Below are 18,367 nucleotides of genomic sequence, written 5' to 3'. Positions count from 1 at the left end.
TTATTTGCAAACCTTTGCCAATCTGTCTGAGACTGATTGCAGTCAGTCCACTTTGGATTGCAAGCAGTTGCACATCTATCCAAGTGGGAGGCAACCAATAACCAAATAATTGTGGTCCTGTGACCAGTTGGTCCCACACACTTACTTGCAGTCAATCACTAAATGTGAGAAAATGAAACCCACTCAATTTTTTTTCTTTAAGGAGCTCCCCACAGATATTAGTAGTCTAGTGTGACTGAGTCGTTAGGGAGAATTGCTCTACTTTGGGTGCAGCCATCTCCCCAACCAGCTGCCAGATGGCTACATCCTTCGATCCTGGTTCAACCAAATATGTCTTCCTGCTAAAGAGAAGTTCTTCCTCCCCTCCGTTGCCAAATGCTTGCTCACAGGGGATCATCTTATTGTTGGGTAGCTGTGAATATTGTGGGGCCTTTACCTTACAACATCAACTGCCTTGAAACGACTGTTGTCTTGAACTGTCACTAGGCCCATATAAGTAAAATAAATTCTAATTAATCTGACTTTTCCACGATTTCCCGACATCCCAGTGACCCAGCAATAGCCTACTATATCGGGAAACATCAGCTGATAATGAAAATAACTGTGTTGTGTCTTTTGTGTAGCTACTGTAGAACAATTCATAGCAACTGGCAACATTTTTACATAATTTATTTGTTTGTTCGTTTTTTAATTTAATTTTTTATGTATTTTTTTTGCAACAATTCCTTTGTTGTCGTTTTCCCCCAGCTATAAGTTCAGCTGCAAATAATGTAAAATAATGTGAACGAGTAATATATTACCATTGCTACCGGATTGGTTGGGATCGGCGTCCGCGCTGTCCACAAACGGGGACGGAGCATCATCACATGCCGCTGTACCTACTCTCCTCCAACATGGACCAGTGTTTGGCCCTGACGTCAGCCGTTACCGCCCTGCCTGCAGTATCGGTGCCCACAGATGATGATGGTGGTGATGGAGACGGGAGAAGCGGCCTCGCCGTGAATCTCATTCGGAGGCGGAATTAAGGCGCACGAATCGGACAAGTATTTAAACAAAAAACGGGACAACAAACTTTCAGATGGGGAAACGGGAACGTCCGCTTCACGGGTTTGGCGCAGGGAGAGATGCCCCGCAGCAGCCAAACGCGAGGGAGCGGCGCGCTGTGTTGCTCCGGTCGGGGGTTCCTCAGTTTGGCAGCGCGCCCGTGGAGGCGATTTAGGGAAGACGTTCACTTGGTTCACATCTCCGACCCGCCAGTTCTCAACGTCAGCGCGGATTCGATGGCCGGGGTCAGAAGAAATACCTTTAAAAGGGTGGAGCTGCGGTTCGTTTAATAATAAATGATGAGGAATTCCGCTCGTCACTCTCAGACTAATTGCGAGAAGTGGATTTGATGTTTATGTGTGCCTGACACTGATACCCGAGCCCCCACAGCGCCGTGCTTTCTTTTTCCTTTTCCAGCACTCTAACAAAGACACGGGTGATGATATGTCACCATTTGAAATGACGATGGCTGCTGGCGGGTGCGGGACTACCCCAGGCTTTCACGTAAAGCGCCCTGATAGCGGCTCTCCGCGGAGGCAGTTTATGCAATCCGACGCAGTGTTGCAAGTGGGCTGATGATTTGATGCTGTACTCTGCTGTCTTCTTATGATATGATCCCAAGAACTGCCAGGCCTTTACGTTTCAGTGAAATATGCTCAGGCCTCCCGTAAAGCACCACAGAGCGAGGGAGCTGTCAGTGCGCGGGCACGGGGTGTTTCTCTGAAAAGTGGGGGCCCTCTCTGTAATTAAGGTGTGAAATCGGAGGGGCAGAGAGAGAGAAAAAGCAATCATGTCGAAAGTTGTGAGTAACAAGGAGAAAAAATCCTTCAGCAAAAAGCTGTTCCGGAGGAGCTCGGTGCGCTCCGTGGGGAGCTTTATGAGCAGAGTTCTCCGGACTCTCTCGACTCTGTCTCATTTTGGCACCGACGAGCAGGCCGCCGAGGATGAGACCGACGAGGCAACTTTGCTCCCCAACACTACTGGGGGATCACTCCCGTCGGATGACAGCGACTGCGGGGGTTTCCCCTTCGGGGACAAGGTGCCTGGTGTCGCCGGGCTCAAGAACCACGGCAACACCTGCTTCATGAACGCTATCTTGCAGTGCCTGAGCAACACGGAGCTCTTTGCTGAGTACCTTGCTTTGGAGCAGTTCAAAGGTGGAGAGACGACAGGCAACAACGACAAGGCCAAGTCCAACGGGGTGCTGGTGCAGAAGAAGGGGGGAGGCCAGCAGCAGCCGGAGACAGGGGAGGTAACCGAGCAGCTGTCCGGACTGGTTCGGGCTCTGTGGACCTTCGAGTATACACCTCAGCATAGCAGAGACTTTAAGGTAGGTCTTGGAGACCCATATAAAGACCCTCGCTTGGTGTGGGTCTGCACAAGTTTGACAAACAAGCAGAAAGTGTCCAGAAGACACTAGATTTAAGTTGTGTTTCTATTTTATTTTGTAATATTTTTTATTGCATTGAGCTCCAAATTCAACAGTCATCCATGTGGTTTGATTAGAGATGAACTTATGGGACAACCAGCTGAACCTTAGTCCAAGTTTATGCCTCTTAAGTGCAACTAAGTGAACTTGAGCAACAAACTGAGTCCTGCTTTTTCAGTTGTTGCCTACAAATCATTGTGTTTTTATGTTCTCTAAACTTACATGGTTTGAAGATAAATCTGAGTGTGAACTCCTTAAATATCACAAAGATGATTAGTTTTATATTTTAGATATGCCACTTTTAATTTCTGCCTTTGATCCAGGTGTAATTGTCATACACGGGGCAGCCATATATGCACTTTACAAGCAGTAAAGTGTTTATAGTAGAATCCCAGTGATCCGCGAAAAGTCAGTGTTTATAGGACTAACACTTCTTCCTTGTAAATGAAACAGAATCTTGAGGGGAGCTGTATTAAAGCTGACTGTATCAGCTTTTTGCTTCCAGCCTTGTCTGTTTTTTCATTGTCATCTCTTAAATCTGCGTCCCAGCGTTGAAAAGTTTGCCTGTCACGATCACAAAGGTTTGCTCTTGCACAACAAAAGATGTGTTTTCTCACTCATGATGTGTTCTTGAAAAGTTCAATACAAAATGGAGAGAGACTAAACAGAACTGAGCCATACAGCACATTCTTTGTTCTTGACAATGTTACTATTTCTGTCTATTTCTTCTGCTTTAGTTGTCAGTCAAACTGCAAACAGTCCAGCTGGATATAGATTATTTTCATCAGCATCAGAAGCATTAAACATGTTGAACTAGACAAGGATACATGGGTGAATAGAACCTTAAAAAACAGAACAAAACTATGTATGAAATTTGCAGCATAAAAGTGTTTTCTAGTAACATTAGTAACACTTCCAACTGGTGCTTTTAAAAGTGTCATTTCATAGATATTTGGGAGAACACATACACACACACACACAGTACAAATGAATCTCTTCAAATGTCTAAAAAATACTATTACAACCTTAAATGCTGCAAACTGGACTTTAGCAAAGCAAACTTTGTTGTGGTTTGTGTACATTAAAGATGGACATTTGCTAATTTTCCGCCTCTTTTCTCAAACCACAATCTGAGCCTAAACTGGAAGCACTTAAAGACCATTAGGGAGATTTAATAAGAACACAAGGGAATTATCTTACAATCCATTTTCTCTCAGAAGCCGCTGGTTTGAGGATTTGGTTGTAGTACACTACCTAAGCTATCAAAGACTTTGCACAAGTCTGCACTTCTGCACATCTCATCTTAAGATGAGATTTTATTTGTCCAAAGAGTTTGGAAGTTCCTTCGTTATAGCAGCTGAACATTAAGTGAAACACACTAAAAAGACCTAACAAAATTACTTACAAAGTAGAATTGGTGTATAGCTCAAAAATTAAATACAATATCACAAAACAAATATCTTAAGTTAAAAAAATAAATACAATTATATAACATTTATATATAAGTATAAATAAAAGTGTATTAAATATCTCAAATGTATAAAAATATCCAATCCAACAAAGAAAAATGAAACAGAATTAAACTAAATGTAGATAAATGCATAAATATCAGATGACATTGAAGTGGCTTCCTGTAACAGGATCAAGTGTCAAATCCAATGCAGTCACTGTAAACACAGTGTAAAGTGTTGTGACAGTGCCAACAAGAGACATTCAGCATTTGTAACCCCCCCCCCAACAAAACAAAATAAAACAAATTCTATGATAATAATACTGATATGATATTTTTTAAAGCCCGTACTGATACTGATATTTGGTGATCTAAAAATCCAATACGTCATATTTTTTCCTTTCAGACACATGAAATATGAACAGCTTTGCATGACATTCATCATGTGTAGCTTTTTATGGGCAGTTACTATGATAATATTTGCCTAATAAGCAAAGTTCTCCAGTTCAAATCTGGGAGAAGATGCAAATCCCAAATCAACCAAAAAAGTAACAAAAACAAAAAATATGGAAAACCATGCGGGGCTATCTGCTGTGGCAACGACTTGTGAATATGGGAGCAGCCAAAAGTAGCTTCTCCTACTAAGATAATTAAAAAAAACAAACAAACTTTTTTTACTGTTACAATTACAATTTTTTTTTTTACAATTTTATGAGTGTTGCTAACAGAGAAGTTGCAGAGTGCCCTCTGGTGGATAAACTACTATTTCTCCTGTTTCTCCTCCTAGCTCTTTTTAAAAAAAAACCTTTTTATTTTTTCTTTATCAGGTGTTATAAATGCACATACAGATATATTGGCTAATATCAGGCTGTAGTTGCTGAAACATCGTGCACCTTTTAAATACACGGGAAACAGTTATATTTTTGCTGTGTGGTGGTTTCATTCATTTTATGCCACATTTACTTAACACTTATTTAATCCTTTCAAGCTCAACCTGCTAATTGAAATTTAAGTTGAACTGCAAGTTCAGCTAAAATCCTTGTCAAATGTACTGCAAAGGTACAAAAAAAGTCAGTAAGAGTCACGCAAAAGTGTTTGAGTGCACAGCCTGGGAAAACAGTTTGTCCTTCCTGGCACTGGGGATTTTTGCAGTGCATTGTTGGTGTCGCTGGTTTTTAATTTAGATTTTAAACTCTGCATCGCAGACCAGAGGTTTGGGGTATGAAATGTGAGGGCACTTATTTGGCAGAAAAAAGCCAACAACTCAGGCTAATGATGCATTATGAGAAAGATATCACAGCTTTAATGCAGTGCCTCATTTAATATTACTTTTTAAATGATAGCACCAACTGATGAATTCAAAATGAAGTTACACAGGCTGAGCATCAGTATCAAGCCACTTTCATACTGATTGGTTATTGGTCTGTCAGCAAAAAACACGGCATAAACCAATGGCAGTGGCCAGTTTTTATCAGCTAGACGATGACAAAGAGTGCGATGAACAATAAAAGACTTTGAAACAGTTCAGCCATTGTTTTTATATCGCACAATGAAGAAAACGGGGATTGACGACTAAAGCCAAATACAGTGGCACTCAGGACAATCAGGACAGTTGGTATTGGCTTAGAATTTCACATTTTGTGCATCCCTAGCTTTGCCCTCTGGGAATAACAATCCCATTTTATGCACAGTGTCTTGTCTGTTGTTAACCAAAAATACACACAGCATAGCAGTTTATGGTTCTATTTTTGCGAAGGTGCAGTGCTTAAAAGAGACCTGGGTATTTAGAAAATGAATCACTGATATCATCTCAGATCTCTTTACTTAAAGACAACCTTTGTGGTTAAGCCACACAAGATAGGCTGGCTCTTTTTTTTTTTTTTGCAGCATTTTGTACAAAAGTGCTGAGGCTGCTTTTGTAACCGCTCTAAAATAAGGACGACAGTCCCACAGGAGAGGATGAGCGGCCACACAGTACCCAGTGCCGCTCGTATCTTTGACCTTGTGTGACATTTGATAGCCTCTGCGTGGAGGTGACTTCACAGCTTCCAGCCTGGGTGGCTTTGTAGAGTACGCGCTGTTTTGATCTCCAGCAGCTTATTGTTTAAGGTTAAGCTTCAGCCAGTGTCCTCGCTTTAAAAAGCTTCACCTGACCTTTAGGACTCTGCTAATCGTTGTCCTGGTTAAACATAACTGAATATTTCACAGTTAAGCAACGTTGGAAACAGGGAACGAGTCGCTCTCTGTGAACTTTTACTACATCTCTGTTTTTTTGTGCAATCCACTTAAATCCATCAAGTTCCTTAATTTTTTTCTTTTTTACTTTTTTGTTGTTGTTCTCTGCAGAATGTGGTGTCAAAGAGTGCCCTTCAATTCAAGGGCAACTCCCAGCACGATGCCCAAGAATTCCTCCTCTGGTTGCTTGATAGAGTTCATGAAGACCTCAACCAAATCGTCCCCCTGGACAGCAGACTCCCCAGGAAGGTAAACACTGATTTAGACAGGGGCGTAATTTCCAGGGGGGTTAGGGAGGTTATGACCCCCCAATAATCAGACCCAACCAATATAACCCCCCCCTAATAAAATGATGAATTATCTTGCATACATAGGCTGTTGAGTTTCTTTACTCATTTCAGTTATTACCAGCAAAATAGTTGAATGTTTAATCATCTGGGAATTTACCCAGATTTATTTATTTATTTAGACAGAGATCTTGACCCTCCCAATGTTCAGCACAAAGTTACGCCGATGGATTTAGATCAGAGTTACGTGTTACCGCTGTGTCCTAAAGTAAACAGATATACAACTGCACATTCGGCATTTTCTGAACATTTTGATTGCTTCTTGACTGCTGCTGTTGTTTATTCCCAGCCTCCAGTAGAAGAAGAAACTGTCCCTGAAGGATCTCCACTACCAGCACCTGGCTCTTTTGTACAGGAGCTGTTTCAGGCACAATACAGGTAAAATTAGCAGTTGCTGGCAGTTGCACATTTGTTTTTGTCTTTAGCACCATGCTTGTATTACAAAACATACATACATAGTTAAGAAAATCCTCGACATCCTTTTTTTCTATGCTGAGAGTAATTGCCCATGTGATAAACATCCAAGTCCAAGTGAAACACTGATCACAGGTCATTGATATAGATGAGGATATTTATACACAGCTGTGACTTTGACATCAAACCAAACACCGTGCAAATAGAAAGCAAGCTCACTCATTGGTTTGTGGATTCTTTGCTGTGGATGTTTTATCCTAGAAAGTATTAAGCAGTGTTAAATAAGAATGAAAATAATTTTTCAAGACCATAAACTCACCAGAAAAGTGTTCACTGAAGTCATAAATCAAGTGAGAAGTGGGGTCATTTCCTCAGTCTTTACAGACTTCTTTCTGTAACTGGAGGAATTGCCCCCTGCTGGCCATTATTAAGATTGCAGGTTCAAAGCTGCTGAGCTGTTGCTTTTTTTTCTTTTATTTAAAGCCCAAGAAACTTAAAATTCAGTTCAGTTTTAATATATGGCACCAATTTACATTAACAGTTGCCTTATATTGTAAGGTAAAAACTCTGCAGTATTAAAAAGAGAACCCCAACAATCAGATAACCCTGAAAACAAGCATTTGGCAACAGTGGGAAGAAAAAACTTCCTTTTAATGTGAAGGAACCTCCAGCAGAACCAGGATCAGGGAGGGGCAGTCATCAGCTGTGACCAGTTACAGGGTGAGAGGAAAGAGAAGACATTAGAAGGAGGCAGAATTAAAGACAAATTATGAGATTTTTATAATTGAGAATGATTAAATGCAGCAGTGGTGTATAAACATACAGAGATTGAAAAGAGGTGAGGAAAGAAGAAATGCTTAGTGCATGATGGGATGATGGGAAGCCTCCCAGGAGCCTGAGCCTAGGAATAAATTGTTTCCCATTTCCAGTCTTGATCTGGCTTAACTATCCAGCTTCATATAAGAACATAAAAGTGGTGTCAGTTGTAAGTGAAGGGAACGAGTCTGCTGCAATTCATTAATTCTCCTTGTTTCTCTGATTAGATCCTCCCTGACTTGCCCTCACTGCCAGAAACAGAGCAACACCTTTGATCCTTTCCTCTGCATCTCACTGCCAATCCCGGTACCTCACACAAGGTAAGGTGACTCTGGGTCTAGTTTAGGAGTAAGACAATAGCCATCAGACAATTAAAAAAAAAAGTCCCTGTATCCAAAACTGTAATGAGACAAGATCCGGTCTGAACGCCAAGCTTGGAAACAAAGGGAGTGTCAAACTGAGCCCAGACAAACACTGTGAAAGATGTGACAGGAAAAAGCTAAAATTAGAAGATGCTGTCTATCTTTGGAACATCGGTCCAGTCGTGGTTATGAAACAGCCAATTAAATGCAGCCGTTCTGTTGTGCAGGCCCCTGTATGTGACAGTGGTGTATCAAGGAAAGTGCTCCCACTGTATGAGAGTCGGGGTGGCGGTGCCCCTCTCTGGCACCGTGTCCAGGTTGAGACAAGCTGTGGCCCAAGAGACCAAAATACCTGCCCAACAGGTGAGCCCTCATTTAAAACTTTCCTCTTTGTGCTCCTGTTAACGAACCTGCATCAGTAATTTAGTGGGTTTTTTTTAATTCCCCGCCACTACTTAGATTGTTCTCACTGAAATGTACTACGATGGCTTTCATCGCTCCTTCTGCGACGATGACGACGACCTCGAGATCATTCAGGAGAGTGACTCCATCTTTGCCTTCGAGACACCCGAGCTGTTCAGACCGGAGCAGATCCGCTCCAAGCGATGCGGTACGACATCCTGTTCACTCACTCTTTGTCTCAGTGTAGTGGGTTGAGTTGCAGTCGGGTTAGAAGTGGGCAAAAACAGGCAAAATGTTTCATTTTTGGGAAGGTGAAGCAGCATGTTGGATTGAATTTTGGAAACACTTCACAAGGGAGCATGTAGGTTTTTTCCCCCCAAACTGAACTTTTTCTGTGTACGTTTCAGGAAGCCCACATGCCAATCTCAATCAGAACAACTTGAAGTATGGGACAGATAATAACAGGATGTCCACACAAATACAAGAGCCTACAACACCACCTCAGAGTCCCAATAAGAACAGTGGGCAGGCTGAGAAGATCGTCCTGCTGGTGTGCAACAGAGCCTGCGCTGGACAGCAAGGACGCAGGTGCTTTAATGGACAAAGCTGTGTAAGAATTGCAAATTTAAGCCACAAATCTTCTAAAACTTGCTGTTTTTGTATTTTCCCACAGGTTCGGTAATCCATTTATTCTATATTTGGAGCGTACAGTGACCTGGGATGTACTACAGAAAGAAATTTTGGAGAAAATGAGGCATCTTCTGCGCCCTGGAGTCTTTGTACAGGTGCATATTAAGACGTAAACACAGCAACCTCACATTTTGATAAGCTTTTAATGAAGATTATGTTTTTTCTTGTCTTACCCTTGATGGCCTGTAGGTGGGGCCCTTCACTTTGCGTGTGGTAGGAGTGGTTGGAATCACATATCTCTTGCCTCAGGAGGAGCAGCCGCTCTGCCATCCCTCTGTGGAGAGGTAATGCCGCATATCCCCGCTAGGAGGCAGTGTTACCTCACCTGAATGTCATTGTAGAAATCCTGTTTCGTGTTCAGTCCAGTTGAAGGTGATTGAAGAGCCTCAGCGAGCCTTCATTGGTATTGATGTCAAAATAAATCCTGAGATGTCTGATAGCTTGTCTGGTTCTTATAGATTTTCTTCACAGAGGCTGTCGACCTCTGGGTTGTTGCATGGATTTTTTTTTAATGAAAAAAAAGTTGTGGAGTGACATTTGCTCCACTTGTGTTACATGAATAAACAAAGACTCGTTCAAACTAAACTTTAAAACAAAAGAACTTGGTCACTATCACATTTTCTGATGATGACTTCAAGACTAGGACAATAGTTAATAGTGGCTAGTGGTGAAAATCTAAAACTGAAATTTCCCCTAGAGTAAGCGTTAATCTTTCTGTACTTATAATAATGCATGAAAAAAACCCTGTTAAATGTGTAAAATTAAACATTTAATGTGTCTCTGCTCTAACTTTTAAACAGAGCATACAAGTCCTGTGGTCCCGGAGGACCTCCTCATGTCAAAATCGTTGTTGAGTGGGACAAGGAGACGAAAGACTAGTACGTGACACACAAACACACACACACAAAATTAACACAAGAACTGGACTGAAAAATCATGGACTGATAGAGTGATGAATCCAAGTATGAGTTTTTGGTTCAAATTGTCGTCTGTATAAACTGAGGAGGTCAGGTGAGCGTTACAACATTGAGTATCTACAGACATCTGTAAAACCCAGTGGAGGCTCTGTCATGGTTTGAGGCTGTACTTCAGCCAGGGGTGTTGGGGATCTTGTCAAAATTCATGGAAATATAAACGCAGAAATGTACCATCAGATTTTGATCCGCCATGAAATACTATCTGGAAAGTGTCTGATTGGCAGCGACTTAATTTTTCTGCACGGCAATGATCCTAAACTAAATTTCAGTAAACGCATATCTCGATAAATAAAAACAGCAACACACAATACCGCACTATCAGTCATGGACTTGCCTCCCAAAAGCTCAAAACTCAACATTATTGAGGCAGTGTGGGATCATCTTGACAGAGAACAGAACAAAAAGCAGAAACATCCAAGGAAGAGCTTTGAATGTCCTTCAAGAACTCTGGAAAACTATTCCTGAAGACTACTTAAAGAAATTACAAGAGAGTAAGTGAAGAGTAATGATGTTCCCACCAAATATTGATTTTCAAGCTCTTTGGAATTGTACAAACTCTTTTTTTTGCCTTATATGCTCTATTTCTATGTGTTTTCTCATATATATATATATATATATATATATATATATATATATATATATATATATATATATATATATATATATATATATATATATATAACATATGAAGACATGAGTGGTGACTTTAGCACAGTGCTGTATAGTAACTCTTTTGAAGTTGTGTATTCCCTCTGTGACTTGGGCTGTGTTACGCCCACAGTCTGTTCAAAAGAACTGAGGACGAGTACATCCCCGATGCTGAAAGTGTGCGGCAAGTGAAGGAGCAGCATCTGCAGCCTCAGACCTGCACACTCGCCCAGTGCTTTCAACTCTACACCAAAGAGGAACAGGTATGCTGGTGCGACCTGCACAAAGAATATTACTGATACTGATTAAAAAAAATATTTTTTTCCCCTGCACGCAGGGGTGCAGAGGGTAAGGCCTGTTTTGTGCTTAAAGTTCGCCACTTGCTTAGTTTTGAAGCGTTTTCACATTAATTTCAGCTTGCTCCTGATGATGCATGGCGCTGTCCACACTGTAAGCAGCTTCAGCAGGGCAGCATCAAACTCAGCCTGTGGACCCTGCCAGACATCCTCATACTTCACCTGAAACGCTTCAGACAGGTACAGATGACTGCTAAAATAAAAAGATTGTATTTTCATACGATGTATGTAAAAAACAAAAAAACCCCGAACTTAAATGCATTGCTTCTACAGGACGGGGATCGACGAATGAAAATGCAGAACATGGTGAAGTTCCCGCTTACGGGCATGGACATGGCACCTCATATGGTAAAGAGAAGCCAGAGCAGCTGGAGTCTGCCCTCCCACTGGTCGCCATGGAGACGGCCATACGGGATGGGCCGTGATCCAGAGGACTACCTTTATGACCTGTATGCGGTGTGTAACCATCATGGGACCATGCAGGGAGGACATTACACAGGTAAGGAAGCATCATATCCAGCTGGGTACAGGCGCTGTCCAGGATATTTATGCTGTTTTATTTCATTGTGTCTCGTAGCTCACTGTAAGAACTCCATCGATGGGCAGTGGTACTGCTTTGATGATAGCGATGTTCATCCCATGTCTGAAGATGAGGTCTGCAAGCAGACTGCTTACATCTTGTTTTATCAACGACGTGCAACTATCCCGTCCTGGTCTGCCAACAGTTCTGTGGGAGGTAATTTGTGACGATGTTACTGTGTGCGGTCTTGCGTCCAACATGCAAGCAAAAGCGTTTGGCAATAACCCATAAAAAGGAAAATACTTTTGAGTCATTTTCTCATGCACCTAAATGGTAAATTGATTGGTGCTAATATATCACGTTTCTAACATTCGCACACACTCTCACATGGATGCAGTGGGGGAAACTTGAGGTTCAGGATCCTGCACAGGTGGGCTGGAGGAGTTAGAGATCGGTCCACCCACTGTGATTTGTAGGCGACCTGTTTTAACCACTGTTGCTATACTATTCCTTGGAAGTTCCTTTATGAACACTTACACTAGCACATCTGTTGTTAAAACAGTGCAGAGGGCAAACATTCAAACTGATTCAAATTTGCTGTGGATGATCAATGCTGGTGATGAGTGCTCGGTCTGTGGCTACCACTGAGCACTTTCAGCAGTTTATGTACTCTACAGTTTCAAAGCCTGAAGATGGAGCATCGTGCAGGGAGCAGGTGGTTCTTCTTCTTCTTCTCCTTTTTTTCCTCAGCAGTCATGAGATTAAGCACTGGGAATTCATCCTCCAGGATGGGACTGTGGTGTTTGAAGGGAAACACTGTGAAGAACTCCACTGTGTGCTGGCAAACAAACCCACTGGTTAGATTTGCTTCCCTGTGACTTTGCACACTTGCCCAAAATGAAAATAAATTTGAAGGGCTCCTGTTTTCAGACACTGAGGGAAATCCGGCTCACCTCACAGAGATCTAAAATTAGAAGGTCTGAAGGTTCATGAGCAGATGACCTTAAAGGTTTTTGATATTTATTTTTTATGTGCTGTATCCTGGAACTTTTTTATTGCACCTCGTATCTCACATATTAAATTGTCCTGTAATGGTGATGATATATAGATGTTCAACCACTGTCTGTCTGTTTGGCCTCTCAGGTTCCACCAGTTCCTCTTTGTGTGAGCACTGGATTAGTCGGCTAATAGGAAGTCGTCCACCTAGCCAAGCCTCGTCCGGGTCCTCCAGACGCACCTCGCTGGCCTCTCTTTCCGAGTCTGCTGAGTTTGCTGGTGAACGGAGTGAAGATGATGGTAAAGAACACTAATTTCACACAATTTCATGTGTTTTTTTCAGCTGACAAGCACGACTATTTTCTTAATGCATGTTCATCTCTGCCCTGCAGGCTTATCTTCCAGACCAGCAGTGAGAGGCATGCAAAGGCAAACGTTCTCCTCAAGATCTTCCATCGCAAGTCCCTTAGCGCTGAGTGAAAACGGTACTAAACCATCCTGGCCCCACTCTGCTAAGCTCCAGCTTCGTTCCAACTCTCCCTCACGCTTCTCCCTCGAGTCCCACTCCTCCTCCCCAGTACTGGAAAGGATAGGAGAGGTGGTTGATACCAAGTTGTCTACCTCCTGCTTCACTGGGTCACCGAAGTTAGATAAACTGTCAGGGGGCAAGTCGGCCATTGGTGCTTTGGAGAGTAACGGAGGTGCTAAAAGGCTGATAGAGCAGGTGCACTCGAAAGCTGTGCTGCAGGCAGATCAGAGGAGCTCCATCCAGGCAGGAGATAACAACAATTTACTGGCTGGGGCTGAACAGGTCAGTCCGAGACATGGTGCAGCTGCAAAGGAGGTGAAACCAAGGACTGCGGCCGTGGACAGCAGCGGTGTCAAAAGGTTCTCAGCCAAGACTGGGCTGGAGAGTGAAAAGAGCCCCAAGAAGCGCGCTGCCACCTCCTCGACGTCATCCAGCTCTCTCTCGCCCGCATCTCCGGCCATTGATAAGTCGCTGTCTCGAACACAATCCAAGAGCGCAGTGGCAGCATCAACGCCAAAAGACAAAAGCGACGGAAGCGCTAAAATTAGCAAGGGCGGCTCCTCCAGAACAGCAACCCCCTCTAAAAAAGGATCATCCCAAACTGCGGAGGTATTACATCCTGAGTTGGCCGCGCAGAGAAAGAGTGGATCTCCCGGATTACAAAACTCACACCCTCAGAGGAGGACATCGCCCAGAGGGGTTAGTGAGAAAAGCTCAGCTTCAGGAAGGAACAGAGCAGCAGACAGGAGCACTAGCCGCGAATCGTCACGGACCAATACGGCGTCAGAGAAGAAAGTTAGCCATGGAGGTCCTCCCTCCAGGCTGAGTGCTGCTAGTAGAGCTGAGGGCAGGCCAGGCAAAGCTATGGAAGACAGAGCGGCAGCCCGGAGCTCAAGCAGTAGCTCCTCCATTACTAGTCTCAGATCCTCAAGTGTAGGTGTTTCCTCTTTAAATGCAGCTCCGCCGCTAAGGGGCCCTCAGAGGAGCAGTAAGACAGAGGACAAAGGTTTGTCCTTCTTTAAAACTGCTCTGAGGCCTAAAGAGACCCGGAAACCAAGTGATAGTGGCAAAGCAGGGGCAGGAGAGGGGAAAGGAAGTCCAGAGGAGAGTGGTGGGAGCGCATCTAGAGAAGGAGTCCCGCACGGAGCAAGCAAAAAAACATTGTGCGTGGCCTCGGAGTCCAACACGAGCACAGCCAAAGACAAGGAGTCCTCTAAAGCATCAGCTTCAGCCAAGCACTCACTGCTGCCCTCCACAAAATCAAAGCTCTCTGGAGCAGAAACAGCAGCTCAGTCTCCTGCCACTGCAAAAGACCCTTCAAAGAAAGAGCCGGCTAAAAAGGCATTACAGTCCAGAAAGATCCCCATCAACTCCACACAAACTAGCCAGAAATCCAAGTGATGTTACTCCGAGGGTCTGAAAAACAATCTCTCTAAAGTGCAGCTCTGAGGTGTTTTTCTGTTTCTTTTTAACCATCAAACTAGACACAAAGTGTGTCTGGTAAAACAACTTTGAAGCACCTGTAGCTTTTCAGTGGTCACTGAATACCAGCTGCCATATTGGACACCTCCTGTCCACATTGTTAAATAGTTATTTAGGAATGGATTTTAACAGAAGCACTTTGTATGGATTGCATTGATTTTCAGGCGTATTATACTGTGTTGTAAATAAGCATGGGCGTGTGTTGAAATTATTGCCTTGTTCTGTCTGTAGCATCGTCGGGAGAAGAGCAGCTCATAGCGAGAATAAAAGTCACTTTGCACAAGGTGGAAAGCGGATGCGGAAAGGAGAAAGGAACTTTTCAAACACGGACTCACTCAGTCACCAAAGGAAGTTTACTGGCAATTTTTAACTCGCTGATGCAGCAAATTATTTTCAAGAGAAGATCTTTACGTACAGCTCTCCTCCAGTATCGAGAGCCATTATGTCAACGACAAACATCAGTGCCTCAGATAATCGCAGAGAAGTATTTAATCGAAAGTTGTGTAACTGCAGGTGTTGGTAAATTTGTAACTCGATTTTAATATTTATCAATCACTGAAAATGTCATTTCAAGTAAAACACAATAACGCCTGTTTAGTGCGAACCGCTGTTTACATGTGCTCTTTTTTGACGTAGTAATTCTGCAACAGCCTTTAAAAAAAACAACAAAAAAAACAAAGTTTTTTCTTCTTTTTTATCCGACCACAATCTGACTGTCGCCGAGGCTGAGGAGTGAAGCGTGCGTCGTTGTTGTCTAACGTCTGGAGATCCTCGGTTAATATTTGTGTTTATTAACCTGTAATAACCCCTCAAAACCACCCCTGTCCTCCAGCTGCTGACGCCAACACTTAACTGCGGTGCCCAGGTTCCCTCGTGGGGAATCGAGCCTCTTCAGACTGCCAGACGTCTCCAAACATTCCTCCCAGACGAACACAGGGTTAATGTACAAAAAACTGCATAGACAACGCGCTCAAAGACAGCCTGTCTTCTGTCTTCACATGCCACATCACAGCTTATGCGCATCTTAGCTTGCAATACAGAGTAGTACCCCACAGAACGCACTGACTGTAGACCCGAGAAAAAGAGATCACTATTCCTGAAGTATGTGACAGTTGTTGCATGATAAATTGCTTATGCATGCACTTAACTATGCAAGCAGATTCTTGCAAATGCCCACACTGAGTATGTAGAAGTGCTACTCTTGTTGGATGTGTATTTATTTCCAAGTATATATATATATATATATATATATTTTGTTTTTTTTCCAAATGCCAGCATCGGAGAGCATGTAAAGGCATCTTTATTAAAGCTTTGTTTGCACATTTCCTCAGAGTAATATAGATTTCGTATGAATGATAAGTATTGCTCATTAACCCTCTCTACGTAAATCAGCTCACTTGCAAATGAAGGTTTTCTGTAGTGTAATCATTTGTCTCACGTTTCCCCCTCGAAACAAACACTCACAGTTGCACTTTTTTTTTAAACAGTTTTCATGACTTATGCAGCAAAAACGCTGCCACAGCTTTCGGATTGTGTTACAGTCTGATCACCTTTAACTGGTCACTATTAGCAGAGCTATACTTGCCCCAGGATGGGAGTGTTTTATGATAGACCCAATGACAGGCTTGTTGTCTGGTTTTAAAGGGGCAGTTCACCAAAAATGAAAGCTTCTGTCGTAAATTTAGTGGTCCGTGTAGTTTCAGAGACATCTGCTGTAGAATCTGCCTTCTCTTGAACAAAATGGAGCTGTGGCCCTCAGTGTGCACAAAAAGCAAAGATTTTAAAAGCTCGGCAGCAAAAATCTGATGTAGTGGAAAGAAAGAAGTTCCAGCATGAAACTGCTTGTGAGTTTTTATTTCTATTTTTTTTAAGTTACCTTGTGATTTAGCTGATTTTGGAGTGAACTCTATTTCTGTTCATGCATTTAGACAGATCGTGACCACTCAAGACCAGTCTGCATAACTGTGCTGCTTTTGTCAGAAATAAACTGATGTGCAGTATACACGTATGCATCATCTACATATATACGATCAAAACATGAAATCTTCTATAAAAACAGAACAAAAAACCCCCCAAACAAATGCTAATATCTTACAGTGAAACATTGGACTGGAAGGCTTCATTAACCTATACAACAGGAACTCTACTTAAGTCAAACCTATCAATGAAAGTTTTAATAATAAAATGATTTACTGAATGTCACATTTAAGGGTGAGTGTATATCACTAGCCTAAGCAGCCAGGCCACAAACTGCTTCGCGGGCTCCAAGTTTTCAGCACATGCAGTGCAGAATAAATCAAAGATGCTATCTTCAGTGCCTGCTGGCTACAGTTTGTTGATGCTGTGGTATTAACACCCAACACATGCAGTATATGAACTGAAAAAACCCCTGACCTATGTATGTCGCGCCAGTGTTGATGATATGTCAGCAATGTATAAATGCAGTAAAGTACTGTGAGGAATTATTTGTTTACACAAAATGCATGGGAATTATTAAAACCTTTTTATTTTCCCATTTGTATCTAGTCATTTTATTTAAAAAGTGCTGTGTTCATCTTTTCTGTTGATCTGAGGAGGAAAGTGGGGCGGTGGTAATCACAACTGAAAGCAGGATCAGTGAAAATACAGTAGCTTTAATCACATGCTGACTCTGTCTGTGTGCAGACAGCTTGACCTGCCGGTGCTTTGTTTTTCATTTAGAGTGTTTGTATAACTAGCTTGAGGGACAATTTATTCTTCCATTTCTCATTACCTCCACTTGGTGGTGCTCGGCGTTTGCCTGAAAGTCTCAGAAGAGCCAGAAAAAATGAGTTAGGGAAATAAAGCAACACTCGGTGTGAATTTGCTCTTGACAAATGCCCTTCAGTCTGAACTTGTGGGATTATTAAGATATATAAGAGTGTCAGGTCTAATGCTGTCAGCGGGGCAGATGATATGTTATTAAACTACAGCACCATCATTTATTTAGAGCTGATTCAATTGCAGTTTTATTAGTTTGGCCCAAGGCTGGGCATATTAAGAGTTAATGTTGCCTCTTTGTCTTTTCTATTCTTGTAATTTTGTGTAACAGTCATCAGTTTTGGGGATTACATTTTCTGCCGCTCACTTCTCACCTCTTGTGCAGTCAGAAGACTGATGAAATTTTAAAAATTGCCTGGGGTGTGACGGGGCTGCAACATGCTTCTCCCCACATGCAGCAGATTTTATACACTTGTAGGAAAGGAGCTTTTTTCTCTTTTTTTTGAAACCCTAAAGGACAATGAGAGGCTCTCCTATTTAAATGCACGTATGGACGTAATTAAATTCACCGACTGCAACCCGGCACAGGATCATTCTGTAAAGGAGCCAGGCTCTTCTAGTGCCGAAATCAATAATCATTTGCCAATTGTATCACTTCCAAGAGAACATCATTAGCAAGACCTCAGTGGAGAATTCAGCAACTTTTATCAGGATTTAGCACACAAACTGTGACATTACCCTCCGTGACTCCTGAACACAATGCATCTAACTGGCTGAATTAGTTTACATGTTTTGCTTTTGCTACATTAATGTGCTTGGTGCGTCGTAAAAAAGACAATCTAATTGTATTGATCAAACCAATCTCGGTATCTTCTGGGGGCCAAATTTAATCCTTAATGCTGCTGCTAATGCTCCAGCGTCCCCGCGCAGG

General features: G+C 42.5%; 1 protein-coding gene across 1 annotated transcript; it reads left to right on the top strand.

Moving 5' to 3' along the window:
- Positions 1 to 874: 874 nt before the first annotated feature.
- Positions 875 to 17,212, top strand: LOC100699447 (ubiquitin carboxyl-terminal hydrolase 31). The gene is made up of 16 exons (XM_003438618.5): positions 875 to 2,374; positions 6,270 to 6,407; positions 6,795 to 6,883; positions 7,963 to 8,055; positions 8,325 to 8,460; positions 8,557 to 8,707; positions 8,907 to 9,087; positions 9,173 to 9,284; positions 9,379 to 9,473; positions 9,990 to 10,067; positions 10,948 to 11,077; positions 11,231 to 11,350; positions 11,444 to 11,669; positions 11,748 to 11,906; positions 12,834 to 12,986; positions 13,079 to 17,212. Exons 1-16 carry the CDS (start codon positions 1,835 to 1,837, stop codon positions 14,614 to 14,616), a joined length of 3,939 nt encoding a protein of 1,312 aa, XP_003438666.1. The 5' UTR covers positions 875 to 1,834; the 3' UTR covers positions 14,617 to 17,212.
- Positions 17,213 to 18,367: the final 1,155 nt, after the last annotated feature.

Source organism: Oreochromis niloticus, linkage group LG8, assembly GCF_001858045.2.
Source record: "Oreochromis niloticus isolate F11D_XX linkage group LG8, O_niloticus_UMD_NMBU, whole genome shotgun sequence".
In the NCBI taxonomy this organism is placed as follows: domain Eukaryota; kingdom Metazoa; phylum Chordata; class Actinopteri; order Cichliformes; family Cichlidae; genus Oreochromis; species Oreochromis niloticus.
This window is presented reverse-complemented; position numbering and strand designations above follow the sequence as displayed.

Excerpts from the sequence above, each read along its gene's own strand:
- LOC100699447 (XM_003438618.5), top strand. The coding sequence starts at position 1,835 with ATGTCGAAAGTTGTGAGTAACAAGGAGAAAAAATCCTTCAGCAAAAAG. Across the intron at positions 6,884-7,962 it reads CTGTTTCAGGCACAATACAG|ATCCTCCCTGACTTGCCCTC; the intron begins GTAAAATTAGCA and ends TTCTCTGATTAG. Across the intron at positions 9,474-9,989 it reads TGCCATCCCTCTGTGGAGAG|AGCATACAAGTCCTGTGGTC; the intron begins GTAATGCCGCAT and ends ACTTTTAAACAG.